The sequence below is a fragment of the Dendrobium catenatum genome, unplaced genomic scaffold (genome assembly GCF_001605985.2).
Source record: "Dendrobium catenatum unplaced genomic scaffold, ASM160598v2 fragScaff_scaffold_450, whole genome shotgun sequence".
Lineage (NCBI taxonomy): Eukaryota > Viridiplantae > Streptophyta > Magnoliopsida > Asparagales > Orchidaceae > Dendrobium > Dendrobium catenatum.
Window position 1 is genome coordinate 574,787 of NW_021318912.1, and position 27,804 is coordinate 602,590.

The 27,804-nt window shown below is 34.3% G+C and overlaps 3 protein-coding genes across 3 annotated transcripts; all 3 read right to left on the reverse strand.

Annotated features, from left to right (window-relative positions):
• Positions 1 to 4,825: 4,825 nt before the first annotated feature.
• On the reverse strand, positions 4,826 to 6,673 carry LOC110093561 (magnesium-chelatase subunit ChlI, chloroplastic). Its single transcript, XM_020818478.2, has 3 exons — positions 6,380 to 6,673; positions 6,161 to 6,276; positions 4,826 to 6,050 (listed from the first exon to the last, which is right to left on the reverse strand). The coding sequence occupies exons 1-3, from the start codon at positions 6,480 to 6,482 to the stop codon at positions 4,998 to 5,000; spliced, it is 1,272 nt and encodes a 423-aa protein (XP_020674137.1). The 5' UTR covers positions 6,483 to 6,673; the 3' UTR covers positions 4,826 to 4,997.
• Positions 6,674 to 12,975: 6,302 nt separating this feature from the next.
• Positions 12,976 to 14,918, reverse strand: LOC110093525 (taxadien-5-alpha-ol O-acetyltransferase). Its single transcript, XM_028694298.1, has 3 exons — positions 14,219 to 14,918; positions 13,958 to 14,069; positions 12,976 to 13,676 (listed from the first exon to the last, which is right to left on the reverse strand). The coding sequence occupies exons 1-3, from the start codon at positions 14,779 to 14,781 to the stop codon at positions 13,071 to 13,073; spliced, it is 1,281 nt and encodes a 426-aa protein (XP_028550131.1). The 5' UTR covers positions 14,782 to 14,918; the 3' UTR covers positions 12,976 to 13,070.
• A 3,549-nt stretch (positions 14,919 to 18,467) lies between these two features.
• LOC110093526 (protein trichome birefringence-like 38) lies at positions 18,468 to 22,784 on the reverse strand. Its single transcript, XM_020818430.2, has 6 exons — positions 22,415 to 22,784; positions 22,141 to 22,315; positions 19,481 to 19,656; positions 19,209 to 19,367; positions 19,108 to 19,157; positions 18,468 to 18,985 (listed from the first exon to the last, which is right to left on the reverse strand). Exons 1-6 carry the CDS (start codon positions 22,735 to 22,737, stop codon positions 18,711 to 18,713), a joined length of 1,158 nt encoding a protein of 385 aa, XP_020674089.1. The 5' UTR covers positions 22,738 to 22,784; the 3' UTR covers positions 18,468 to 18,710.
• Between the last annotated feature and the right edge of the window lie 5,020 nt (positions 22,785 to 27,804).

Consider the following 27,804-nt stretch of genomic DNA (forward strand, 5'->3'; position numbering starts at 1 on the left):
GAGAGAGAGATTTAGGAGTTATGAGAGTGGGGCCCAAGTTTAAGTAAGAAATTCAATTAAATCTGAATTTTAATTTCAGATTTAATTGGGCTTAAATAACTTCCCACAATTTAAAATAATAGAGAATTTGAATTTCAAAATTGTAACTCCTCTTAATTAATTCCCTAATTTAAGGGACTCAATTAGGAAGGTCATTAAGTGAGGGAAATTCAAATTGCAAGGAGGGCTAAAGGGAGGCTGGCGGCAAGTGCTCAAGGTGGCCGGCAGCAAGGGGAGCTGGCGGGCTGGCCGGCGACTGCTGGCAGGCGGGTTGGGCTGGCTGGTGGCTGCTAGCCGGCGGATGGGAGCTGCTGGCCGGCGGATTGCTGCTGCAGGCCGGCGGCTGGGTAATCCAGAGGAAGGGGGGGCGGCGGCAGTGAGCAAGGGAGGGGAAGAGGAAGGAAAATTTAGGGATTCAGGGAGTGAATTCTAATCTCCGACAAATGCTTCAACCGAATCTCCACGACGACGAATCGATCACAAGAAATAAAGAAAAAAAATGGTAGAACAAGAAGATCTAGAACTCACAAAGAGATCTAGCTTCTCCTACGAACTCACTAAGAGATCGAGGAGGGTGAACTCACAAAGAGATCATACGTGGCAAATAATTTTCATTCATCAAAAACTACTATTACATAAGAAGAGGGCCATATAAATAGGCCTCAAAATGACAAAGAATGCAAAAGACTAAAATGCCCCTTGGGCTACAATAGCGACCAAATACCCATAAGGGCAAAAATAAAAAAACATAAAATAAAAATAAATTACTACATAAAATAATGAAAATACAACTCATGCTCGTGGCCATCGATCTCCGGCATCGAAAATGCTGACGATGTCCTCATCAGAAAATAAATATATTTTTTTATCGACGTATTAGTAAAACCGAAATTAGAGAGGCTTTAAAGAAAATGAAGTATGAAAAAGATGTTGGACCTGATAATATTTCAATAGAGGTGTAGAAATGCATATGAGATGAAGGAATTTCTTGACTTACTAAATTTTTTAATATTATTTTGAAGACTAAAGGATGCCAGATGAGTGGAAAATGAGTGTGTTGATTCCTATTTTAAGAATAAAAGTTATTCACAAGATTGCGCGAATTATAGAGGAATTAAGTTAATGTGTCATACTTAAAAACTATGGGAGAGAGTTAATGTGTCATACTTTAAAACTATGGAAGAGAGTTATGGAGCATAAATTATAATGTGATATGAATATTTCTCAAAATCAATTGGGATTCATGTCTGGCTATGTTACACCGCTACGCCTATTTATGAAGGCATGTTGTATTCGATACACCGATACACGGATACGCCTCCGATACGCCACCGATACATGTCGGATACGCCAAAGCCATATCCAATTAAAATACTATTTAATTTTAAAAGGACACGCGTATCCGATACGCGTGTCCGTTGAAAAATAAAAAGAAATCCAAAAAAAAGATGTGTCGTATTTACTTCAGCAGCTGCAAGCAAGGTTCTCTCATTTCCAAGATGAGTCTCTTGATGATATGGGCATATTCGAAATTGTTAATCTTTTACTTGATGAGCCTGAATTAGAAGCTATGATATTTATTGAAGATGATATAAAGGTTCAAAGACAAACAAATGAAGAAACTAATCATATCATTCTTTCTATTGAATAATTGAAACTTCATGTGTTAGACAATTTATATTTATGCTTTTGTTGTTGTATTAGACATTTAATGCTTACTTCTATTTTGATATTATAAGTTACAAGGCTACAAATGATGTTGTTTTCATTTTTTTGTAATTTCAAATATTATGCTTTGATTGATTTTCTAATTATTATGTATGATTTATAAATTATAATGCCTTATCCGCGTCGTACCCGTATCCTGTATTTTTAAGAATTGATATGTCTCGTATCTGTATCGTGTCATATCCGTGTTGTCGTATCTGTATCAGTGCAACATAGATGTCATGTAGGGTCTACCATGGAATCTATACATTTATTGAGAAGTTTGATGGAGAATGATAGAGAGAATAAGGAGGGTCTTCATATGATATTTATTGATTTTGAGAAAGCATTTAATAAAGTTCCAAGAGAAGCGCATGGAGAGTTCTAAAAAAAAAGGTTTAATAATGCTTATATTCAAGCCATTAAGGATATGTATGCAGGAGTTGTTACTTGTGTTCAAACACAAGGTGTTTTGACCAAATATTTTCCTATTTCTATTGGATTATATCAAGGATCAACCTTAAGCACATATCTTTTTTCTTTAGTCGTGTGTGTTCTCACTAGACATTTGCAAGAGGTTGTACATTGGTGTATGCTTTTTATCGATGATATTCTTCTTGTTTATACGACTAGAGAGGAAATTGAAGGTAAACTTGAATTATGGAGGTCTACCTTAGAGTCGAAAGGTTTTTGTTTGAGAAGATCTAAAACTGAAAATATGGAGTATAATTTTAGTGTTAATAGATCTAGTGGGGGGGATTATGACTTTAGGCGATCAAATCATTAATAAGAGTACACAATTTAGATATCTTGGGTCTATTATTCATAGTGATGGTGAAATGGAAGGGTATATTATTAGCATAATTCAAACTGGATGGTTGAAGTGAAAGAATGCATCAGGCTTACTGTGTGATATAAAAGTACCCTCAAACTTAAGGGAAAATTCTAAAGATAGTGGTGAGAGCTCCAATGCTTTATGGTGCACAAAAGTGGCTATTAAAAGATAAGCATAATATTAAGTTAAGTGTTGCAGAGATGAGGATGTTCAGGTGGATGAATGGCTTTGCTCTTAGATACGGGATTTAAAATGATAACAAGTGAAAATGATGGAGCAGCTCTAATGGACGATAATATTAGAGAGACTAGCCTTCCGATGACAAGTGAAAATGATTTGGTCACATAAAATGGCGGCCTTCCGATGACCATTAGGAAAAGTAAATGTATTAGATTTGACTTATATTAAGAAAGATAGAGGTAGATCTAAAAAAATCTTGGTTAGAGAATATTAGAAATGACCATTATTTATTTGATTTAAATGAGAATTTGACTCATAACAGGACACAATGGAGAAAAATAATTCATATAACCGATCTCACGTAATGGATATATTGTCCACTACATAAATTTTTTTTTTATTCTCTTCTCCAAGGCACATTGTGCAGAGCAAACTACAAATATTAATATTGATAAGAGTGGTCTCATATGGATAGAGGAAAGTGTAGCCTTGCTGATCCCAAAATTTTCAATGTGATACTGATTAAATGAATATCTAGTGAATGCTAATCATGCTTCCCGGACAGCAGTTGTGCCTATCAATCGTCTCATTTAATTGTATTTCCAACCACAAACTATCCCACCAATCATCTGATTTAGGGGCTGTATATTTGTTGAAAAAGAAATAAGGAGTAAAAAAAATACAGTACGTTGAAAATATTTTTGATCATTTGATTTAATACACTATAAATACAAGAGATTTCTTTTTCGTATTTGTTTTGAAGTTAAATCAGTTCAATGTAAAACCTAGCAACGGCAAAGGAGGGTCAAGCGGTCAACCGTGGTGGCGGGTGAGAGTTGGTGGTAGCCAACATTGGTGGTGGTAGAGATTAGGTGACAATGAAGGTGGCAATGGCCGGCAATAATGACGCCAAGTTGTTGCAGCATCTAAAGAGTAGTCGGCGGCGGCAGTGAATGGTAGTGCTTCACACAAATAGTGTATTTGAAATTCGCCCAATTTGGATGAATTCCAAAGTCATTGTAAATCAAGTAGATAAAGAATTTCAAATACATTGAAAATTTACTCCACATTTGCTTCTCTTTCAACCAAAGCCAAGATTTTCAAAAATCCTATATTTACTTTACCTCACTTGGAATCAAACAAACCCTTGGTCAGCCAAAAAAAATCCATATTTTATGCAATATAAGACTTAGAAATTGTAAGGTTTTAGAGAAACCTTAATGTTGAGAAGAGTAATTTCTCTTATTTCGGTGTGTGATTCCCTAATATAATTGATCCCCTCAAAGTGAGTGATTCCCTGGTTACTAAGGATGAGGAAGTCTTCATAATTTTAGGTCAGTGAATTCCCATTTAATGTAAACTTTTTTTTTTTTTCATAACAATTAAATTTCTCTGCCATCTACTTTCAATTCTACTTGTTTTTTTTCTAGGATACATCAAATTAGTATTAAAGTGATTTTGTGATACCTTGGCTCAAGCATTTCCTATTGAAAATGATGAGAGATGTGCTTTATCAAATATCAAACTAAAGACTAAACTTCTTCGATTATAGATAATTGATGAGGTTAATCATGCTTCCCAACCGCCACTCACAAATTACAAACCATATTTAATTATCTCCCAATCACAAGTAACCCCAGCAACCATCTCATTTAATTGGTCAAATAATTCCCATTTGATGCAATAAAAAGCTTCGAAATTGGAAGGATTTTAGTGAGAGCTTAAGGATGAGGGAACAAGAGATTCCACTTGTTTGGGTGAGTGATTACCATTGTAATGTGTGAGCGAGTTCCTTTAGGGTGAATGGTTTTTCATTTAGTAAGAGTGATTGAGACCTCATATAATTTTGACCGAGTGAATCTTCATTTTCTTATATATTTTTTCTTTGATAATGAAATTTCTCATGTAGTAAAACTCTCAACTGTCATCAGTCATCATAGATCCTAAGAATCCATGCATTCTAAAGAAAATTTGCAGACTTACATCTAGGACTCATCAGATTGGACAAATATTTTTCTTCTTTTCTAGTCAAACCTACTTTCGAAAAAACTTTCCTGAAGCAAATAAGGAAAAAGCTCTCCTACATATCATACCAATCTTCTAAAAGGTAAACTAAAACAAGATAGAACTAAAAACTGAGACAAAAACAACGTCAAAAACAAAGTATCATCTGAGAAAAAAGGCTTCAGCCGAGATTCGTACTTAAAGAATTACAGTTTTACCTCTCAGAGATGGCTTAATTGAACACCTCATAAAACTTTTCTATGACAAGCAACCCAGAGTCAATAGATTCCAAAGGGTCCTTCCGAAGCCGGTGCCTCAAGCAATTAGGTATTACAGTAGCCACATCATCTGGTGTCACTCTGTCTCTCCCCTTCAAGGCTGCCAATGCTTTAGCAGCCCTATTTGTCACAATATCTCCTCTGAGACCATCCACATTTAGCTCTGCACACACCTTAGATATCTTCACTCGGAGATCATGATCAATCTGAACTGAAGACAGGTTACTCCTAGCTGATGTAATCTGCTGCTGGAGCTTCTCCTGCTCTGTCCTATAGGATTCCCTGAATCCTTTCGGGTCCATATCAAACCTAGCCCTCTCCTCCACAATCTTCACCCTTAGCTCTGCATCCCTCACTGTGCCAACCTGAGCATGCATTCCAAACCTATCAAGAAGCTGTGGCCTTAGCTCTCCTTCTTCAGGGTTTCCAGAACCGATGAGAATGAAGCGAGCAGGATGAGAAATGGATATCCCTTCTCTCTCCACTGTGTTCCAGCCAGACGCAGCAGAGTCCAAGAGAACATCTACCAAGTGATCATCTAAAAGATTGACCTCATCAACGTATAGAATGCCTCTATTGGCTTTGGCCAAGAGTCCAGGTTCAAAGGCCTTCACACCCTCGGTGAGGGCCTTCTCGATGTCAATGGTTCCACAAACTCGGTCCTCAGTGGCTCCAAGTGGGAGATCAACCATGGTAATCTTGATGGTTGTAGCAGGAATCTCCTCTCCCTGGATGACACGCTCCCTAACCTCCATCCCCATAGATTCTGGGTCATCAGGATCAGAGTTGAACGGGTCGCCAATGACCACCTTAATCTCTGGCAGCAAGTCTACCAGTGAACGAACTGTTGTTGACTTCCCGGTGCCTCGGTCTCCCATTATCATGACGCCACCAATCTTTGGGTCGATGACATTAAGTAGGAGGCATAGCTTCATCTCTTCCTGGCCAACAATTGCAGCGAAGGGGTAAACCGGACGTTGGACTTCCTTGGCAGCTATTCTTCTAACCTATATTTAGGTTCCAGCACACACATTATTGAATCTCCAAAAGAAAGCTAGGGTTTTGGAGTTACATGACCAATACCTGTAAGTCATGGGAAACTGGAAATGAGTGTTACCTCTGTAGTCGAGCTCACTTCAGGGACGGCGACATTAGAAACCTGGAGCCGGCGGAATCCCCTTCTTGAACCACTGCTTGCTCCAATCTCGGATATCCTCCTCCATGGAATTTGAGCTGCATAAGGAAAAAAAAAACACTGGGGAATTATTAGGGTTTGCGAAGGAATTAAGTTTGAACCATTCAGAAGAAGAAGACTTCTAAGCTGATGCAATCTTACCGGGAAGAGATGATGGAAAAGAAGGTACTGGGTAGAGAAGCGTTGGTGCTCTATAAGGTAGGAGGAGGGTGGTAGAGGAGGAGGCCGCTAAGGGCCCGACCATGGTGAAAGCGGGAGTCGTGCTGTAGCTTTTACTTTCTGGTTCGAGTACCTACTACTAAAGCTATCCAGCTCCAGTTCCAAGTTTCGGAGAAGGATGGAAGCGCGAGCTCTGGGATAGGAGAGGAGCAGATGATTGCGAAACCGGGATAAGAGGATAGGGTGCGCTCCTGCGACTGAGTAGGTCGAACTGTAGCAGCAAAATGGGTTGCAGCCAACGCTAGCTATGTACTCGAATCTACTGGTTAATAGCACGAAGCGGCATCGTATTACATTTGCTTAAGAGCATATCCAACTGAATGCCATCCGTCCCTCCATCCGATTGAAGAAAATATCTCTATTAGATTGCGGGTGAATTGTGCGACTCTAATATTGACGTTATACTGTTCACCCGTTATTTATTTTTTTATTCGAAAAATTGGTTATTAATTTTAAAGTTTTAAGTATGAGAAAGAAGATACTAAGAATTTTTTCTTTTTGGTGTTAGAAAATAGAGCTCGGTTGGAGTAAGTTACTGTATATTGTTGTATTATTGTATTTTAGAGTGAAAAATGAGTTTTTCGGTTGGAGATGCCCTAAAGAAAGGTTTAAGAATTAGATTCGAGTTTGATTGAAAGAAGATCCAATTCTAATGGAGTGGTTAAATTGACTTATTTCTTATATAGATTGAAAGTCTTAACCCTATTTAGTAGGAAAAATCAAGTCGTGAGATGAAGATCAATATTATTCCCTTACATATTTTTTTAGATTCACACCCACAATAAAATAAACGGAGTAGATAAACGAAACAAAAAATTAATATGAAAATTTTTATAAAAAAGAAATATGTTGTATACGCATTTTCTATAAGATGGGGATGATGTTGATATAATGTTGTATATTGTATTATCTAAGAAATTTACTATGCTAACAATAGAAAATAAGAAAAGCGATATATGGAATGAAAAGTGCTTGAGGTAAAGCCATTGTATTTTGCTCTCTTTTTTTAGCACATTAGGTTATATACTAAATTCCATATTCGATGGTTATAGGTTGTAGAGTTGATATTGGTTAAATGGCTAATGTTGGTTTGATGAGAAGTGGAGTCTATTTTTTAGAGCCTTTTAGTGATTCTATATAATTATGTTAGCAATATGTTATCACCTTCCTACAAACTTACCATCCGCCTTGGATTCTTAGCTTGTCTTGGAGATGTTAAAACCCAATGGTGAATAATGTTTTGGGGAGTATGTTAACAATTTGATCTTGAGATGTGATGTGATGAAATATGATAGTTTGATATTTGATGTGGTCTCATATGAACTGATAATCTATTCCAATGTGTTTGATTATTATATGGAATACATGATTATTGATCAAGGCAATTGTTGATATATTGTTGCAATAGAGAATTCTAGGTGATGGAATGGGGACATCAAATTCTTGAAGTCGTCATCTGATCTATATAATGTTGTTGATGCTATTGCTAAAGCTCCGTATTTTTTTGTATGTGGAGTGGTTATTGTTGTTAATTTCTTGACACATTAATGGATGAGCGTGTGTCTGAAGAAGGCATAGTGACTAGTAATGAATTTGCATTTTGTTGGATCCCTACCCAATTTGGGGTCAAAGTAGGATTGAAGTGTTGTGAGGGTGGATGCAATGTTTATGGTAGCTTCTTGACTATTACGTATAAAGGGAAGAATGTCATATACATATATTTATATATTTATGTCGGATTCAGAATCCCATAATCGAAACTTATTTTTGTTTATTGGAAAAAAGAAAAAAAATATTTAGATATAAAAATATGCCTCATTACAATGGTAGATAAGCATAGAGAGGCACTGTGTAATGTGAATCCCAATTGCTAAAGGTTTTAGTGAAGTGGTGAATTATTGTTAAAATGATTGAAGAAGATTGTGAATTGACTTTTCTAAGAAGACAAATATGTTTAGGATAGTGGATTTTGACTAATTCAACTAGCTATTTCATGTAGATTGTCTCATTGAGATTGTCATGTAGAAATCTATTGGATGCATTACATTGTGAACATAATTTGGATGGTTGATATTTTTGTTTATAAGACTTAAAGGTTCAGTAAAGCCTAGATCGTACTTTTATTTGAAGCCTTGGGCAACATACTGAGTTTTGTGACTTGCGAGCATTCCGTCAAAGTTATATTCAATTTCATAAGTCCATTTGCATCCAAACTAGTTTTATTCTAGTGATGGTAGTAACAAAGCCTAGGTGCTTTAGGATTTCTAAGCTTGAAACTCATGATATGGCTTAACGCTAGTTGGTATATTTACATAACGTAGTGTAGCTAGTCAAATCTAATGAGGTGAAGTTATAAAGTGTCTTGATCTAGCATGATTGGAGTTGACGCGAGTCATTATGGGATGACCATTGGTTTTTTCAAGGATAGTAGCTGTTGGTGAGTGATGTATTGTGGAATGATGTGTTTGATTGATAATCAAGCTACTTCTGTTAGGATAGCTTTTGAAAGTTATGAGAAGATATTTGCTTAATTGGGAAGATGGTGTTTTATGTGGTATGCTTGTTGGTTTGAGGATTATTATGGAGATTGTTGTTTTATCGAATAAGAGATGATGGGAAAAAGGTAATTGGGGTAGTATGGAGTAGGAGATTTATGGTGTTGTTTGTTTGGGTAGGTGGTGATAGGGGAATACATCCTCCTTAAAGACAAGATTTTACTATATGTAGATTTAGTAAAATAGATGATCATAATGGCCATATTTCTTTTTAGATTGTCACATAATTGATGAAAACATAGCTATTGGACGTTGTTATTTTATTTGCAAAGTAAGGTCACAATGATAGGAAATACAACCACTGAAGCTCCAATTAGGTAAAACTTTTAAATTCAAGATTAATCATAAGTATTTTCTCCTTTGTCAAATTCAAAATGATATGATTTGATAGTTTAAAAAATGATACGAGTATTAATTTTGTAAATAAAGAAGTTTTAAATGTTATGTTTGTAATTAAAAACAAAAAAACAAAACATCCTAATTGAAGGCATCACACATGCTATACATGTGACAATTTTTTGCATACATACCATATAATTTTTTTGTATTTATGTATCAAACATAAAATTTTTTATAACTTATAATACTTTATCTCTATCACATAGAACCTCCAGCGAGACTCTGGTAAGGAGCCGGAGAAATCTGTCGACATTCTCCCGGGAGACTCGACATGCCTTTTCCGATCACATCACCTTCCTGAAGAGAAAGAAGTGGATCCTGTATTTGATGGAACAGAGGGTCTTGAAATGGAAGCAACCAGGAGGTCTTTTAGCCTATCCCCAGAACAAGACTCAGAGCAGGCATCTGCTTGGCCAGAAAAAGCTGTAGCTTTTAAAAACTTTGTGAAGGACAAGGGATCAGTTGCAGTTTCGACTGTTTTACGTCGTCTTTCCGGAAAGAAGGATGATGATTATGTGGTGCATTATGATGCGGAAGTGAAAAGTGATGTTGCAGTTAAGGGAATTAAAGAGGAAGAAGATTCAGGCACTGAATTTAAACTAAAGGATGTTTTAATGAAGGCTGGAGATATATCCGCATGGAATCCTCTCAACTATATTAAGATTGGACGAGATGCAGATATACAAAGCAAGCAGGAACAAGTAGAAAAAGTTCATGATGAAAAGATTGATACAACGTCGTGCTCGCAAACTGCTCGATGTAATGACTTAGGGAAGTTGGGTATTGATATCTTATTCCCTCATGGCCATTTCGCTAATGTTTTGGGTTATCCTGACACTGGTGACCCAATTGGCTGTTTAATGTCACTACTGGAAGAGAAACAGCTTTGGAAAAACAATTTTATTGGTAGCATCCCTCGGATATTTGGCACAACAGGTCAGCTCCGATTCCTCGACCGCTCACCCAACAAGCTCACCGGCGATCTTCCACCGCATCCGTGCTTAGGAAACAGTGGCGCCTGTGTATTGGTGGAAAAGGAGAGGCTTTACTTTCAGCTAGAGCATCACATTACCAGCGCCGACGGTCGACGTGAGTCCGATGTATCAAGCCTTAGTGTGAAAATACACGGTATAAATTTTAGTGACAAGACTGATTCAACACCATGCTCCCACGCTGCTCGGCGTAATGTTGCTAACTTCGGACAAATGGTTGTTGACGATTTCACTGCCGGCATTGTAGAGGGGGATCGATTCACAGTTCAAATTCTTCATCTACTAGAAAGCATAAAGCAAGAGCCGCATCCTGAGTTATTCAAAACATGTGAAACTGCATCTTTGTCTAGAAATGATCTCCTTGCTAGAGGCATGAAGGGAGCAGTCAAGAAATGCATTGAGGTCTTTGAGCTCATGGAGAAAGAAAAATTAGAGCCCAAGGAAATTACACTTGTTTTTGCCCTCCGTGGGTACATCATTGCGGGATTGGCTGATAGAGGACTTGATTTGATGAAGAGTAATTATGGAATTGAGTATTGGCCTAAGAGTTATGGCTGCATGGTGGACTTGTATGGCAAAGCTGGAAGACTCATAGAGGCTTTACCGTTCATTCAATCCATACCTTCTAAACCTCATTTTGGAGTTTGGGAAGTTCTGCTTAATATGTGCAAAAGTTATAGAAACATCCAGTTGGGAGAAATTACCCTGAACAAAATCATGGAGATTAAAGCAATGAATGATGAGACTTATGTATTTTCATTTAACATCTATGCCTACTTCAGGAATTGGAAGGGAGTCAACAGCGTGAGGAATCCTATACGAGAGGACGCTTACCAATCCATTGAGGACTACAAAGCAATTGACATTCTAGTAATGAGCTTTGAGGACTTCCAAGAAAATACTGAGAACAAAGTCTTCGATCCAGGAATTTGTGTTCCACCCTACCTCCCTTCTAATTAACGAGCCTCGAACGGAGTCGAGCTCTTTTTACGCAAGGGGAGAATGATGTGGAAAGGACCATTGAATGATATAAACCCTTTTGAAGCTTTGAGAAAGCTCTCTTCTTCTTCCCTGAATTGGGAACTCCTTGAAATCCTTCTTGCAGGTTTGATCTTCCGACGATCCACTACATCACCAATTGCTAAAGGTTTTAGTGAAGTGGTGAATTATTGTTAAAATGATTGAAGAAGATTGTGAATTGACTTTTCTAAGAAGACAGATATGTTTAGGATAGTAGATGTTGGCTAATTCAACTAGCTATTTCATGTAGATTATCTCATTGAGATTATCATGTATAAATCTATTGGATGCATTACATTGTGAACATAATTTGGAGGGTTAATATTTTTTTCTTATAAGACTTAAAGGTTCAGTAAAGTCAAGATCATACTTTTATTTGAAGCCTTAGGCAACATGCTAAGCTTTGTGACTTGCGAGCATTCTGTCAAAGTTATATTTAATTTCATAAGTCCATTTGAATGCAAACAAGTTTTATTCTAGTGATGGTAGTAGCAAAGCATGGGTGCTTTAGGATTTCTAAGCTTGAAACTCATGACATGGCTTAACGCTAGGTTGTATATTTACATAACGTAGTGTAGCTAGTCAAATCTAATGAGGTGAAGTTATGAAGTGTGTTGATCTAACATGATTGGAGTTGAGACGAGTCATTATGGGATGACCATTGGTTTTTTCAATGATAGTAGTTGTTGGTGAGTGATGTATTGTGGAATGGTTTGTGTTTGATTGATAATCAGGCTACTTCTGTTAGGATAGCTTTTGAAAGTTATGAGAAGAGATTTGCTTAATTGGGAAGGTGGTGTTTGATGTGGTATGCTTGTTGGTTGGAGGATTATTATGGAGATTGTTGTTTTATTGAATAAAAGATGATGGGAAAAGGGTAATTTGGGTAGTATGGAGTATGAGATTTATAGTGTTATTTGTTTGGGTAGGTGGTGATAGGGGAATACATCCTCCTTAAAGACAAGATTTTACTATATGTGAATTTAGTCAAATAGATGATCATAATGGCCATATTTCTTTTTAGGTTGTCACATAATTGATGAAAACATAGCTATTGGATGTTGTTATTTTCTTGTAAAGTAAGATCACAATGATAGGAAATACAACCACTAAAGCTCCAATTAGGTAAAATTTTAAAATTCAAGAATGATCATAAGTACTTTCTCATTTGTCAAATTCCCAATGATATGATTTGATAGTTTAAAAAATGATACGAGTATTACTTTTGTAAATAAAGAAGTTTTAAATGTTATGTTTGTAATTAAAAAAAAAAAAAAAAGAGCAAAACATCCTAATTAGAGGCATCACACATGCTATACATGTGACATTTTTTTCATACTACCATATAATTTTTTCGTATTTATGTATCAAACATAAAATTTTTTATATTAACTTATAATACTTTTATCTCTATCACATCAAAATATATGCAAGAAAAATGTATTTTATTTTAAAAAAATTAATATTAATTAAAATTTTAATAAAGATATAAGTATTACATAATTAAATGTTAAAAATTATGCTTTAAATGTATAAATATAAAGAGTGTATATTATATATATAAATCCACACAAAATATCACTTTATTAGCATCTTCTCCAAACATCTCCAAATCACGAGAAACCATTTCGAGAAAATTTTCCCAAATCACAGACACACTTTAAATTTACATTCCCCAAAGATCTCCATTTCCAACCTGAACAACGCCATTGCGTCCATAGGTAAGCAAACCAAAACCCTAAATCCATCCCTCTTCTCACCTTCCGATTCAGCATAGGGCAACAAAAATGAAGGCTCGTTGCTCCCAAGCAACCTCCATGAAAGCGGCGAAACAGCAATCGAAGATCCCCAACCAAAATCCACCTCTGAATGCCCCAAATGCCTCCAATCTGTGAAAGCGCTCACTTCCTTCCCGGCCGTGATGCCCTTTTCGTAGTGAAGCTCCTGAAAGTCGATGAAGGACCTCAGATATTTGTTCGTGACCTGCTCTTTGCTCTTCTTGATCTCCATTGCTATCTTCCATAATGGTTTTTCAAGTAGTTCTTTAGCTGTGGATTGAATGTATACTGGGACGCAGCTATTGCCCCAATAACCACTGGGAAGTTGGGGGATCACTATTTTCTTTATGCTCATGGAATACACAAATTTCACCACTTCTCTGCCATCAAGCTTCTTTGCTTTGATTCTATTTTGTTCAGAAATTAAACATAACACAGTCGTTATTCTCACAGTTGGTTGTTTACTAGTTTTGAACATGACATGCAAAAGTTTATAGTTTACAAAAAATTAATTATGTCCATAAATACTTAAGAAATATGTATATATATTGAATGATTGCAATTTATGGCGATACAAAATAAAATTTATATTTGTGCAAATAGCATTATTGTTTGATATAATGTAAAAAATTAATTTTAAATATATATTGATTGAATGGATGTTAAAAAAAAATATTTCATATATGATATAAATGTTAGTTTTGTGTGGAATCTGATTGTGTCAATCAATTGTGTTGTAATATTGACTTAGATTACAATTTCATTAGCAGAGCTCAAGAGGAGCTCGTTGAACTCTGATCTATTCTTCATTGTCCAACGAGAATCTATCATGACATCCTCTTTGCTAACCAGAACTTCGTTAAGGTTTCTAACACAAGTTAATGAAATGTTACATTATATAAAAAGTTAAGTTCATATGCTAATTTTGTTATATGTATGTATATAATTTTTTTAATAAAAAATATATTAATATTAACCCTTCGTCAAAATTAGTAAGCTTGAAGATTCGTGTTATACCCCATGTGAATGGTTTGAGAAAGGTGTACGCCCAAAGTTCTAGCAGCCAGGAACTGGCTGGCCCCCGCGCCGTCGCACAGCGCATGGTGCACGCACATTCCGAGCGCGAAGCCCCCGCAAGCGAACCGGGTTATCTGGAGAGCGAGCGGGCGGGCCAGTGCCTCGTCCGGGTTGGCGTCGGGCGCGAGCCGGTCGAGGATGGGTGAACCCGGTTCGGCGTCGAAGAGGCGGAGGACAGCGTGGAGCGGGTCGGAGGCGGAGGCAATGACGAGTAAGACTTCAGCGGGGGAGGAGAGGTGGGAGTGAAGATGGAAGTTAGAGGGGTCAGAGCGGAGGGAAGCAGCGAGGGGCCTGTAAAAGGTTAGGGCTTTAGAGAGAGCGGCGGCGATGGTGGCGGAGGGATCGGCGGTGGATTGGGATGAGTCGCCGGAGAATGCGCGGAGAGTGCGGAAGGGGATGCGGAGGTTGGCGTCGTTGTCGAGGTGGGAGAGAGGGAGGGGGTCGAATTGCAAGGTAGAGGGGGAGGAAGAGATGAGTTGGGTTTCCAGTATCTGGATATTCATGGCAGCGCAGTTTTGCTTGTAGAAATTGTGCGCGTTTGATTCGATGTGCAAATGGAGAACGGGGAGATTATGAATTTGGTTTCTCTGAGTTATAAATATTTGTTTATGATTTTATTAAAGAGTGGTTTGCCGCATTAGTTTGGTGATGAAGGCATTTAAGATTTAGTCGGCGTGGCAATTTGAGGGCCATGGAGGCGGAGGTTGGTGGCGGTGACGGCTGGTGAGACGTGGCCGCTGCATTGCTCAAGAGCGTTGTATTTAGACCAAAATCTCATTTTTCACTTCAAAATGGCTGAAACTAAAAAAAATGCCACGATTCATCCAGTGGAACTCCAAATTTGAGAAGGTAACATTCTTTCTTCTTTTCGCATGTTTCTTTAGTAAGTTAGGTGGAGACAGAAAAATAGCGGGGATGAATAATGCACCGCCAATATTGGCGCACCACTGTTCACCCGCAAGCAAATAGTGAAATTTTTATCGTTTCGTTAGAGCTCTGTAGCAACGCCATTCAAGCCCTTAGGACTATAAATTTGTATAAAACATGGAACATGGACGCACAGCTACATCCACGGCCTGCACCTAATAATTTTTGCGAATTTAGAGAAATTATTAGTCATGATTTGAAGCAACAGATCTATCTCACACCTTATGATAAAAATACAATATATATACAGGACAAACAGAATATAGCTATTATTAAAAATATAGGCACAAACACGTTTTGACTTAACTTTATAATAATCGCTTAAATTATATAAAATATGGAATGAGTCTTAAATTTTTAATATTATAAAGATATAAAAAATCATAATATTTAATAATAAACAATGAATAAAATATTGTTTTATGTTTCAAAAATAGTGTCAAAAAAATAAAAGAAAAATATATGATATAAGAGCAAGATTGGTGTTTTCTTTTTCCAAGATTTGTTCTTCCTCTTTTATTCTTTCTTTTTCTTCATTATGTTTGATTTTTTTGAGTTACTCTTCAAAGAGTCAATCATTATGAATAATGAGAATTAGATTTTGAATGAAAAAATTATCTAAAATGGTCTTAAATTGTGAAGATCTTTTTAAAAGAAAATGAAAAAAGTTATGTTCTTATGGATCTTCCTCATGTGCCAAAAATCTATGATTTGCACTTTGGGATAAAATATATTTCATGATCATTATATAGAACAACGTGTCCTGAAATTAATAAGTCATACATATTTGTAATTAGCAAAAAATGATATTAAGAGCATCTTCAAACAAACATACTCCAAAGTTATGGATATTACTCTCATGTATGGAATCAAATAACATCGTTATTAAATATTTTAATATAAGAGAAAATTATCAAAATTATCCACTCACTATTTATAAGGACCAAAATGGTCCCCAAGTTTATTAAACGATAAATTAGACTCCTCAACTCCTTAAAGAGAAACCAAAATAATCTAATTATAAGTCTATTTTGATTCTTTCTTAAAACCTTGAGGGACCAAATAGTCCTTTAATAAAGTTGTAGATTATTTTGATCCTTCATAAAGAGTCAAGAGATCATTTTGATCTTTTTTCCTTTAATATAATGTAGATCTATCACCTTGAACTAGAAAATTACCAAGATATCAAGATGAAGTATAATGATGATGTAGTTATTTTTTTAAGATATCAAGATGAAGTATAATAATGATGATGTAGTTATAAAGATGAAGTATAATGATAATGTAGATCTATCACCTAAACCTATTATTGACAAGTTAGAAAAGGAAGAATGATGGTTAAGCTTAACAATCGTATCTTGAAAATATTTGTTATGACAACCATCAATCCTCGGGATAAGGAATTTATTACCTCTAAATCTTCCCGAAAACAAGGGCAAAAATCTTCCCCCAAAAATAATGTATGTTGCAACTATTATAAGAAGAAAGTGTAAATCAAAGAAAATTATTGGAAACTTCATGGAAAGCCACAAAGCTATGATAAAAATATGAAGTCATTCAAAAGAGCAATCTTACCTTGTGGAATTACAAGGGCTTAATTTAGAAAAAATGTAAAACTAAAGAACTTCAACTCCCTAAAAAAATCATATGGGTCATGCTCTTTAGCCCAAAATGATATATTTTTTTTACTCATGTTTTTTTAATGCCTTAAATAGTTTCTCTAACATATAAATCCTAAACTAAGGAGTCACTAATTATATGACAACCCTTGTCAACTTTTTCTAAAGCTATAAATCCTAACCTAGCAATAGAAAAAATAAAGTTGCCAAGTGTTTCCTAACAATTATTATAGGTCTAGGAAATATTTTTATTTCTTCGATATTTATCATTATCAATGTCTTGTATGTTCCTCACATTGGAGTAAATCTTCTATTCTTCCATCAAATCACTAAAGAACACAATTATATATATCTTATCAAATAAAAAATATGTCTCTTGTGTTCTCCCTACCTTTATTGCTATGATAAAATATCAATTTAAAGCTAACATCAAGATATTTTATATAGATAAGGCTCATGATTATGATAATAAAATATATGTTATTTGTTCAATAAAGATGTTATTATTGATCAATCCTCTTGTCCTATCATCCCCAAGAAAAATGGAATGATCTAGAGGAAAAAAATTATCTCCTTCTACAAGTCACACTTCCAAAACCAAACTCTAAAAAGATATTAAGGAGAACTGGGGAAACTATCCTAGAATCCACATACATAATCAATCGAAATACTCGTGAGAGTAATTGGATTCAAAAGTCATCTAAACTATCTCTACCTTTCTTAACATAAGCCAAATCTAATACATCTACTCTTAACCGGGTCATTGGAAGGCCGCCGATTTATGTGACAAAATCATCTAAGCCAGCTCTCTCTAATCTTATATTCCACTTAAAATACTCCAACCTTTTCACATATATGCTCATTTTGTATCATGTCTTTAAGAGCAAAGCCACTCATCTACTTGAGCATCCTCATCTCCGCAATACTTAACTTAATATTATGCTTCTCGTTTAATGGCCAACATCAGATAAAAAGTTAGAAGCATACAAATGAGAAAAATAATAACCATTAAATTAATGGCAATTACAAATCCTATTAATTCAAAATTTTGTGATTCGCTGATTATAAAACATATTCGCAAAAAGAAAATCTTTTGACTTTTTCCTTAATTTTTTTTTTTTTGGATGAAAACAAGTCAATGAAGACAAGACATGATATTTTTTATATTAGTTGTTGGAAGTAATTGAATATGAAAAATAAATTCATCCTACCCAGGTCTCATGTCAATTCATTAAGAAGATTTAGTCGAAGCATATTTAAATCCATTGACACCCAAATACAAGATTTTCAACCTTCCACCTCTAAAGTGGCATTTTTGAAAGATATTCACCTTTTCACTTTAGATGGGTTCTGAGTAAAATAAGAGCCAAATCATTTTGACTGAAACCATGACTTTACTTATATTTGAGTGTATTATATTTTATTTTAGCCTGTCTAAAAAAAAAAAACCTAATAAGATTTCTTAAAAGTTAAATAATGATTACTCTTTAATTTAATCATAATTTTAATAAATTTAAAATAATATTACACCTAATATGTACTTAATATTTACATATGGTTACACATAAAAAATCTCCAATAATATAAATTCTTTGCACATATAGTGGAAGAAATCAACACACAAAGATTGAATTTGACACATCTAAGAGTAGGTACATAATAAACAATTCCATATATATATATGTATATTCTCACCGGAATGTTGAATGGTAGAGAACCAGTAAAGGTTTTCAATGAGCAAAGCAAATTACAATATATAACAATTATTCAACAGCACAAATCTTATCTTTGATTATCACACCTTCCAATTCACATCTATAAATGAATCCAGAATGCAGAAAGAATACTGGAACCAGAAAACCATTGAACTCCTCTCTTCTTTTCTGTCAAAGAAGAGCTGCATTCAGAATCTGATTCCATGTATCAGGGAGACCCGGGAGGCACCAGTGGCTGCAATCTACTCCTGAGTGCTCTCCGCCGTATTTAGAAGGATGAGCATCCTTTCTTAATTGAGATAGAAGAGTTATGTCAAGTAGATAAACAGGTTTTGACATTGCGCTCAGCACTTTCTTCACAACGTTCAAAGCAGGGACTGAGCCACCTGGGTATCTCGATCCTCCTATAGGCTGTGTTTCCTTGTAACAGCTATTTGCATTTGATCCTCGTTACTAATTCATGATCTGTTGTGTACAGAATGAAAACTTCATTCTCGATTCTACGAGAATTTTTATGAAAGCGTTTCATTTGCATCCATAGCAAGAACTAACCAAGAATTAGCTAAACGGGCCTTTGATTTATTCCAAGCATGTGCAGTATAAATAACTACAATCGAGCTTAAACACATTTCCTCTTAATTAAATCTAGTATGATCAGCAATATCTTACTGGTAATGCGTGGGAGAGATGCCCAGGAAGAAAACCTTCGTCTTCACTGGGTTTACATTAGAATCTACCCATTCTGCCCAGGTTGCCATCCCCTTATAGAAAGCTTCCAACCTGTTCATATCCTTGTATATATTATTCTTATACTGTACATAATCCCATCTGTAACATAGAAAAAAAAAATTCATTTAGTTTGGTTCATTGTCTTCTTCCTCACAGTTCATACAAAAATGAGCTGAGGAGGATAAATTAAGGGAAATAAATAGTTAACATACGGCTGGCTGCTTCCAGTGTGAGTCCACCAATGCCAAGAGTTAAAGATGAGAAGATCAGTACCAAGCCATGCCTGACCTTCCTGTATGGAGTCGAGCTTCAGCACTCGTCCGATGCTCTCCCTTACAATGTCAACAAGGTATGTTGATCTGTAGAGCATGATTGATAACCCGTAGTCCTGTGTAAGTGGTATTAAACTTATTAATAAATCATAATAGTGTATTTGTATAATATAATAATAATTTCATACGTAATACACATTAAATTATTTATTTACATTTATTAGTAACAGAAATCCTTTGTTTGGAATTATTCTTAAACTAATCAAGCTTAAAATGACTCGCGACACATTTACAATCCTTGGCTTGATGTAATTTTTATTTTTTATTTCTATTACAAAAGCCAGAAGAAGCAGTTTTGGAAAGTGGAGATTCTTCTAATGAATGGCGTGATTAGCGGCAGCATTAGATTGGTTGACTTGCTGTGTTACCTGCCATGCTTCATGTCTTAACAAACCATAGAAATATACCTTTATTTTTACTATGAAAAAGATTGGGTCAAAATATTTTCATACAAATTTGGCCAAAATTGATCTTTAAGCATGTGAATTTACTATAAAATAAATATAATATTTCATAATTGATTAAATTTTTATTTTATTTTATGTTCCTCAAAATTAATTCAATAATTTGAATACTGGTCCTAATAAAAATTTTAATCAAAATATTTTATAAGTCTTTTTTTTTTTAAATATTATATAATCGGAATTCAATACAAAAACTTAGCTATATGACCCAAACTGGCAACCAAACCTAAAAAATTCGGGTTTAGATTGACCAATTTAGGTTCGAGTCAGAAGTTTTTACCCATTTATTTAATATGTTTGATTGAAGTTTACCTATGAATCCAATTTTGATCTAAAACTGACCCTTTTATATATATTTTTTTTAATTTTTTTGTTTGTTGGATTGACCTTAATTTTTATTATTAACCCAAGCTCTATAGTTGACACGTTATAATTTTTTCATAATAATAGGTTATCGGATCGGGTGCGAGTCATTCGGGTTAAATTAGATCAATTTTGGATCAGATCCAAACTTGCCTGGTTAATGCATTTTGAAACCCCCTATTAAAATCTTGAAATTAATTTCTATATATTTCAACTAAATTATGGCACCTCCATCAAACTTCATTCTAGTTGTGGGTAGAAGCTACAGTTGGCTTGGTTCCTCATATCCATGTGCTGCTTCTTTTGACCTTCTACAATTATTAAATTTGCAGAAAAGCCAGAAACAGTAAAGACTGGAGCCTATAGCAATTTTTCTTGCAAAACTGGGCCTACTTATACTTTCCAGCTAAATCCACAATCGAAGATGGCCTACAAAGAAGGGGCTTTCAACAGAGAAATTATTGTGTGCGGAATCTGAATCCGAATGCATTCGGATTCCAATCATCATGCGTCACGTCATTGAATGTACGGGCCCCGGAGTGCATCCGCTGACGTGGCAAGCGATGATTGGAATCTGAATGCATTCGGATTCTGCACATAATAATTTCTCCTTTTAACAAGCAGAAGAATGAGATAAGGTGTAGCAGCTCTTCGTGGAAAATGATGACATTTGTGGTCCTGCTTGTGAACGGATTCTCTGGAACTTCAAAATTTTTTCATGACATGGATGATTTGGGATAGGAGGATGAGCTCAGTTTGATTATTGTAGTTTTGATTCGTAGATTATTGATAAATAAGGTTTGGTTTGGGATGGTTTTCTTACTGCTTTCTTTTTAGTATAAAAATTCATAGATCAAAACTTTTTGGTATAAAACTATTTTAAAAAGCAGTAAGAAAGTCATCTCAAATGATGCCTAAGGCTTCGTTTAGGACTGCCTTTTTATTGCTTCTTAAAAACTCCGTTTAAGAATCAATAAAAAAGCCGTCTCAAACGAAGCCTAAAAAAGATGCTTTGTAATTCTGAAGTAGAGTAATATGCATGTATTTATCCATATTAACCTAATTTATCTTATATACGACTAAGATTTTGTTTGGGACAATTTTTTTATTGCTTTGTTAAGTTGTTGTAGAGGGGAATTTTTTGATGATGTTGTAAAAAAGCAATTTTTTAGTATAATTTTTTTTAAAATACTAAAAAAAATAATGGCCAAATAGAAATGATGTTTGAAATCTAAAAAGTGAAGCAATAAGAAAGTTGTTTTAAATAAAATCTAAATTTAATTATATTATATTTTCATGTAGCTTTTCATGTAATCATTTATCTCAATAAAACTCTATTACAAACATACTTAATTTTGAAGTTTAAAAAAGTTATCATCAATTATACCAAAATGCACATTATGTATTTTAACTAAATAATACATACCAAAATATCTTTTTTTTAATTATAAACAGTATTAGGTATTTTTATTTTTTTTCAAAATGTACAGTGTTAAATAATGATTAAGCAATTTCAACCTTATCCACAAACACAAAAATATGAACGCTTTACTGTTTATTCTAAGCATGAAAGCCATGAAAAAAAAAATCTCAAGAAAAAATCTCTGTAACTTTTGGTAAAAATAGGACAAAGTTTCACTATAGCAAATTAAGCAATTAATCCAACCATGGGTGTAAACAGTGATAATGAAGAGAGAAGAAAGAAGACAATACCTCAAACCTAACAGAGGAGAGGGAACCCCCTCCTCTTGACAGTGAAGTCCTGGCATTAGGAACAGCTGAGTGGATCATACAGAGCAAAGATTCCCACTGATTCAAGCTAAGTGAGTCTCCAACAAACATAATCTTCTTCCCCCTCCATCTCCATAAGAAATCTTTCCCATCAAATCTAAAACACCATTTCTGAAACTGACATCAGAGCTCAAAAAGAATAAAAACCAAGTACTACAGTTGTATTGTTGTTGATGGTAGCAGAAAGCATTCAAACCTTGGGAGCTCGCAAGTTTCTGGCTTCCATCCATACTCGAGGAAGAGCTTATCTGGTCTGCCATACTTTTCACAGTTGAACTCGTTGTCGATGAAGGGACAAGTAGAGGAATCATATAGAGGATAGGAAGAATCAAACACCCAGCTTCCATAAAAGAAGTTGCAGTTAGCCTTGCTCTCTGTTGATTTATCAGAAGAATTATGGTAGATATGGCTGTTCCTGTTGTTGAAGGTATCTGCTTCTGTGTAATTGATTAATGAAAGGAAAATAAGAGCAAAGGAAGATATAGCTTTAGCAAAACACAGTTGGGCTTTGGTGTCCATGTGAGGGGAAGAAGAGAGGAGGGAAAAAACTTAAGTATGAAAGTGTTTATGTAGAGCTTATTTTCAATGACTAAAAATAGTTTTGGTCGATTTGCTTTCAACTGTGAAGTTGATTGCTACCTTTCGTCTGCTTACCAATTGATGATTTCTTACCTTCTTATGATGTTACCATAGCCAGGAGTAGTAGTAGTTCCAAAACTGTGAATTCATTAAAAGTTAGGTGGTTTGTTAGATGAGCTAAGTTGATCACAGCTAATTTTGTAGCATATTTTGGGCTGATTTATACGATCTAGTAGGGCTCACTGCTTGTGTCATGAAATCTTATTTGGGATATTATTCATTTTGGTCTAACAATCCTCCCAAGTTTAATCTCTTGGATTAATCTAGCACTAGCAGGCTTAACTTCGGGGGTTTTAAAAGAAAATATCAACTGTTCCACTAAAATGCATTTGAATATTTAAAAAATTTACTTCATCAAGGTAACTAACAATCTTTCTCCACTTAAGAAATTGACTCCCACAATAGTAGCATTAGATAGCTCATAACCATTCATGAAGAATATAAGATTCTAGAATTATTCCCCTCATGTAGTAATTTTTCTCAAGCATGTTTAAGATATAGCTCGAAACACTTTTTTTTTTTTGGAATTTAGTTTCCATCTTCTAATTAATTCTTACTACCAGTGCTTGATATCATTATGTACCAGATGACATGATGTATTCTGATTGATCTCATGACCGTTCAACATCCTCCCAGAATAATTTCTCTGCCTAACAAAATCTTAAACATAAAAAGAGAACGTTGGAGGAGTCGCTTTCCACCGTGTAAAAAATTGCCTACCAATAAATAATGCAAAACAATGGACAAATTGAAACAAAGAAAATTGAAGACATGGTGACCACTACTCTTATATTATTGCAGGCTCAATCATACATTTGGTTGGTGTCATGATGTGACATGTTCTTCCTCTTCTGCTTCGCATGTGGCCGATAAACCATAATTGGCTTAGAGCCTTAGAGAAGTGCAAGCAGTATAAGCCTATGGTTTGGAGTTTTGAAAGATATAGGATACGTGATTGTCTCTGTCTACTACATTGTGCCACTAGTAGGGCTGACGAGTTAGGCCAGAGTTTGGAACAATTATTACGTCATCGGACGTAGAGGAACGTCTGGTCGGAAGTCAAATCGTGCCAAAAAACAAGAAATACCGAGCAAATACCGAGCAATATCAAATAATAACGAGGAATACCATCACGTGAAGACCCAATACCGAGTTATACAAAAGTTGTACCGAGTTTTTCCTAGAAAAAACTCGGTACAACTCGGTATTGCTCGGTATAACTCGGTATTGGTCTTCACAGAGCGGTATTCCTCGTTATTATCAAATAATACCTAGCAATACCGAGCAAATACCAAGTTTTTGGGCGGGATTTTGCCTCCGACCGGACGTTCCTCTACGTCCTTACACCGGACCTAATAAAAGCTCCAGAGTTTGTGGGTGTGTTTGGAATGTGAAATTATTACATGCGGTTATCAAATGTTTTTAATATGATGTGTATCGGCATTGTGTATCGTTGTATATCGGGTTATGTGTGGCTTCCTCATCTCCGGATTGTCCAATGACCGCACGTATAATAATCTCCCGTTTGGAATAACTATTTTGTGTTTTTATAATAAGAAAAAGTAATTAATAAAAAAACATAATGTGTATTTTAAAGATAAATTTTTTCGTAAAATAAAATTTTGTTGGCTCACAGATGAGGATGCTTAGATGGAAGAGTGACTTAGTCCTTGGAGATGCATTAAAAAAAAAAAAAAAAACGAAATGATTGGTATGAACAAGATTTTAAATTTAGATAATTTCAGATTTGATTTCGTTCTGAATCAATATGAAATTTTTTTAATATTTTTAGTTTCACCTAATTTTGAGAGTTTTCTAAGAAATTGATTGAAAATTCGAATGAAGCTCAAAATTTTATTTCAAATATAAAATCTTGAAAGAAATTTCATTGAAAGGATCTATTAAAAGTCACATACAAACCACTTTAGTTAATATCTTAAATATTCACTAAATGTAAGATAAGGTCAAAAATAAATTAATCAAATTTTAAAATTGGGATTATTTTCTATTTTTGCTTTTAATTTTTTTATTTTTTATAATCTTTTATACAAAATAAAAAGATATTTGATACTCAATAAATATTATTTTTATTTCATTAAAAATCATATAAGATAATAATGACGACTAGTAACAGCAGTAGTGGCCCATGTGAATTATATTAAAAAAATAAAAATATTTAAAAATTATTTTTTGGGTTATTTAAAAAATTGAAAATAAAAAAATGGATCCTAAATAGCAACTTACGTATGAGTGCACGTTACATGATTCTCATCATTATCCAATTTGATGAAATAAATTCAACATAATTATTGTGTTGCATGCAAACATTTTATGAAATTACAATTGTAATTACTTTTTTGCTTACTGACATATTTAGATTTTATTTGAGATAATTTTTTTATTACATTTTGTAACGGTTTTTTAATTCAAAATTTTTTTAAAAAATTTTACTTTAAAAAATAATAAAAAAACATAAAATAGAAAGGAAATGTAATATAAAGACATTAAAAATTTATATTTTTCACACTATCATAAACATCAAACCTATGAGGCTATGACAATGCTTTGTTTGAAAATCAAAGCAGTTAATAATGATTAAAGTCACTACCACAAGTCTTTTTTAAATAACAAAATCTATCATTTGCCCAAGCCATCACCTCTATATAATGCTCTTTTTTTTTTTATATTTACGTTAATTAAGACAAATTCATACATATATTATATATGTAAGCTTCGAGCTCAAGATCTTTTAGTTGGAAGGCTAACTCCTAACTAACAGATCAAGTTGAGTTGCGTTCTACACAATATATTGATAGACAAACTCTCCGCCTTCACGATGTATCTTGTCATCATTAAAGATTTTTTGTCGTTTGCTCTCATGATATTAACTTTGAGATATAAAGTTTATTTGGATGATTGAGATTAATTTTGTCTTATAATTTAAGAACAAATGATATTAGGAAACAAAACATATTAAATATTTGATTTATTTTATCTCCGAGTATATAACAACAATAATAAAAAGTCTTTATCTTATTATGTGGGATAAGCTACATGAATTTTTTTCTTCATTGTGTCCTATTTTTATCTCATATATATATATATATATATATATATATATATAGTCCTTACAAAATATATTTTTATAATTATTTAAGCGTCCTCCAAAGAATTTAATGTCACAACCAAGGATTTGAAAACCAGTCCGAACAACGAATCGGAAGAAAGAGAGGTTCACACTTAGACCTGTTCAACAGGTCGAACCGGGGTCGATCTGGATAACGTAATAAATAATAATATTTTTAAAAATTATAAAATAAATGAGAAATTTTTTCCTAATACCTTCACTCTATATGTTATTAGTTTCCTCAAAAGATTCAGATATTTGAGGATAGAGACATGCCATGCATTACATATTCACAATAAAGCAAGCAATGAACCAAGCATATGATAATCATATCAATAACAGTTGCAAATCTCTCACTAATTCTGTACAAACTAAATACCAAATAAGATTAATCATGCTAATACATTAACAAAATTTTTCGTAGCACTGGTAAGACCATAAAAAATCTTTATCTAGTAAACAATGTGTACCTAATTAAAATCAAATATTGCATATGCACTTCACATATAAAAAAAAGAGCCTATATATGAAAAAAGTTCATCACAAACTCATGTATATAGTTCTGAACTTTTGATATTAATGAACAATGAATCAAATAAAACTTGGGTAAAATCGTTAAACCTGGCGTTAGGTAAGTTGCGCGGGTTTGGACTACAATCAAGCCGGATGTTGTAAGGTTCCTTCAACTCCACCTTTTGCTTATGGGATATCACCGTTAGGCGATCGAAGACGGAAGAGTCGAATAGGAAAGGAGTTGGGATCACGACCTGCCGAAGAGGAGAAGAGTCGGGATCGCGACCTGGGAGGAAAAGCTGAAGCTGTAATGAATCAAATAAAAGTTAGGTAAAATGATAAAACCTAGCGTTAGGTAAGCTGCGCGGGTTTTCTTTGATCTACGATCAAGCCGGATGATGTATGGTTCCCTCACCTCCACCTTTTACTTCTAATATATCACTGTCAGGCGATCGAAGACGGAAAAGTCGAAGAGTCAAGATGGTGACCTGCCGAAGGGGAGAAGAGTAACAACCTAACCTGACAAGGACATATCCTATCATGTTGAGCTGTAATAAGTAAATCCTAATATCTTATTTTTTATTGTTACAAATTCTCCTTTAATATTCATTTTAAATAAACTAGAGACTACGGAGCTATATGTGTGTGTGTGTATATATATATATATATATATAATAAACTCATCCACAATATTTCTTTCATTTCATCAAAATATATCTACACTATAGTATATTGTTGCATACAAAAGCTACTAAAATGAATAATAAAACAATCATAAATGTATAAAAATCAAAACAGAGAAATACCTATAAACTCCATTCTAATCATGAATTTCTAAATAACATTCTTCTTCTCTTTCTCAGATATTGAAAACTAGAAGCAAAATTATAATGAGGTATTACAGCTCAGCAGACCATACATGCTGATAGAAATTTTCAAATTTTTTTATTAAATGTTTTGTTGAATATTTAAAAGAAAATAAATACAGTCAAATAAATCACTATATATACTGAGAAATATAATAAGACCATAGTAGGTATCTTAAAAAATTCTGATCCCTTATGATTCTCTTTTGTCCTTATAACACCAAAACATGCCCATATACATTAGAATATGGCTTATAGCCACTAGAACATATTTTATAGGCACCAAAATATTTCTTGACATAAAGAGAATCTCAAAAAATTTTAGCCCCTTGTCTTTTCCAACAAATATAATTTTATCACATATGCATATTTTTTATCGCATTATAACAGTCGAAGCGTAGTTGTGTATGTGTTAAAATTGTATAATTTTCTATAACAATT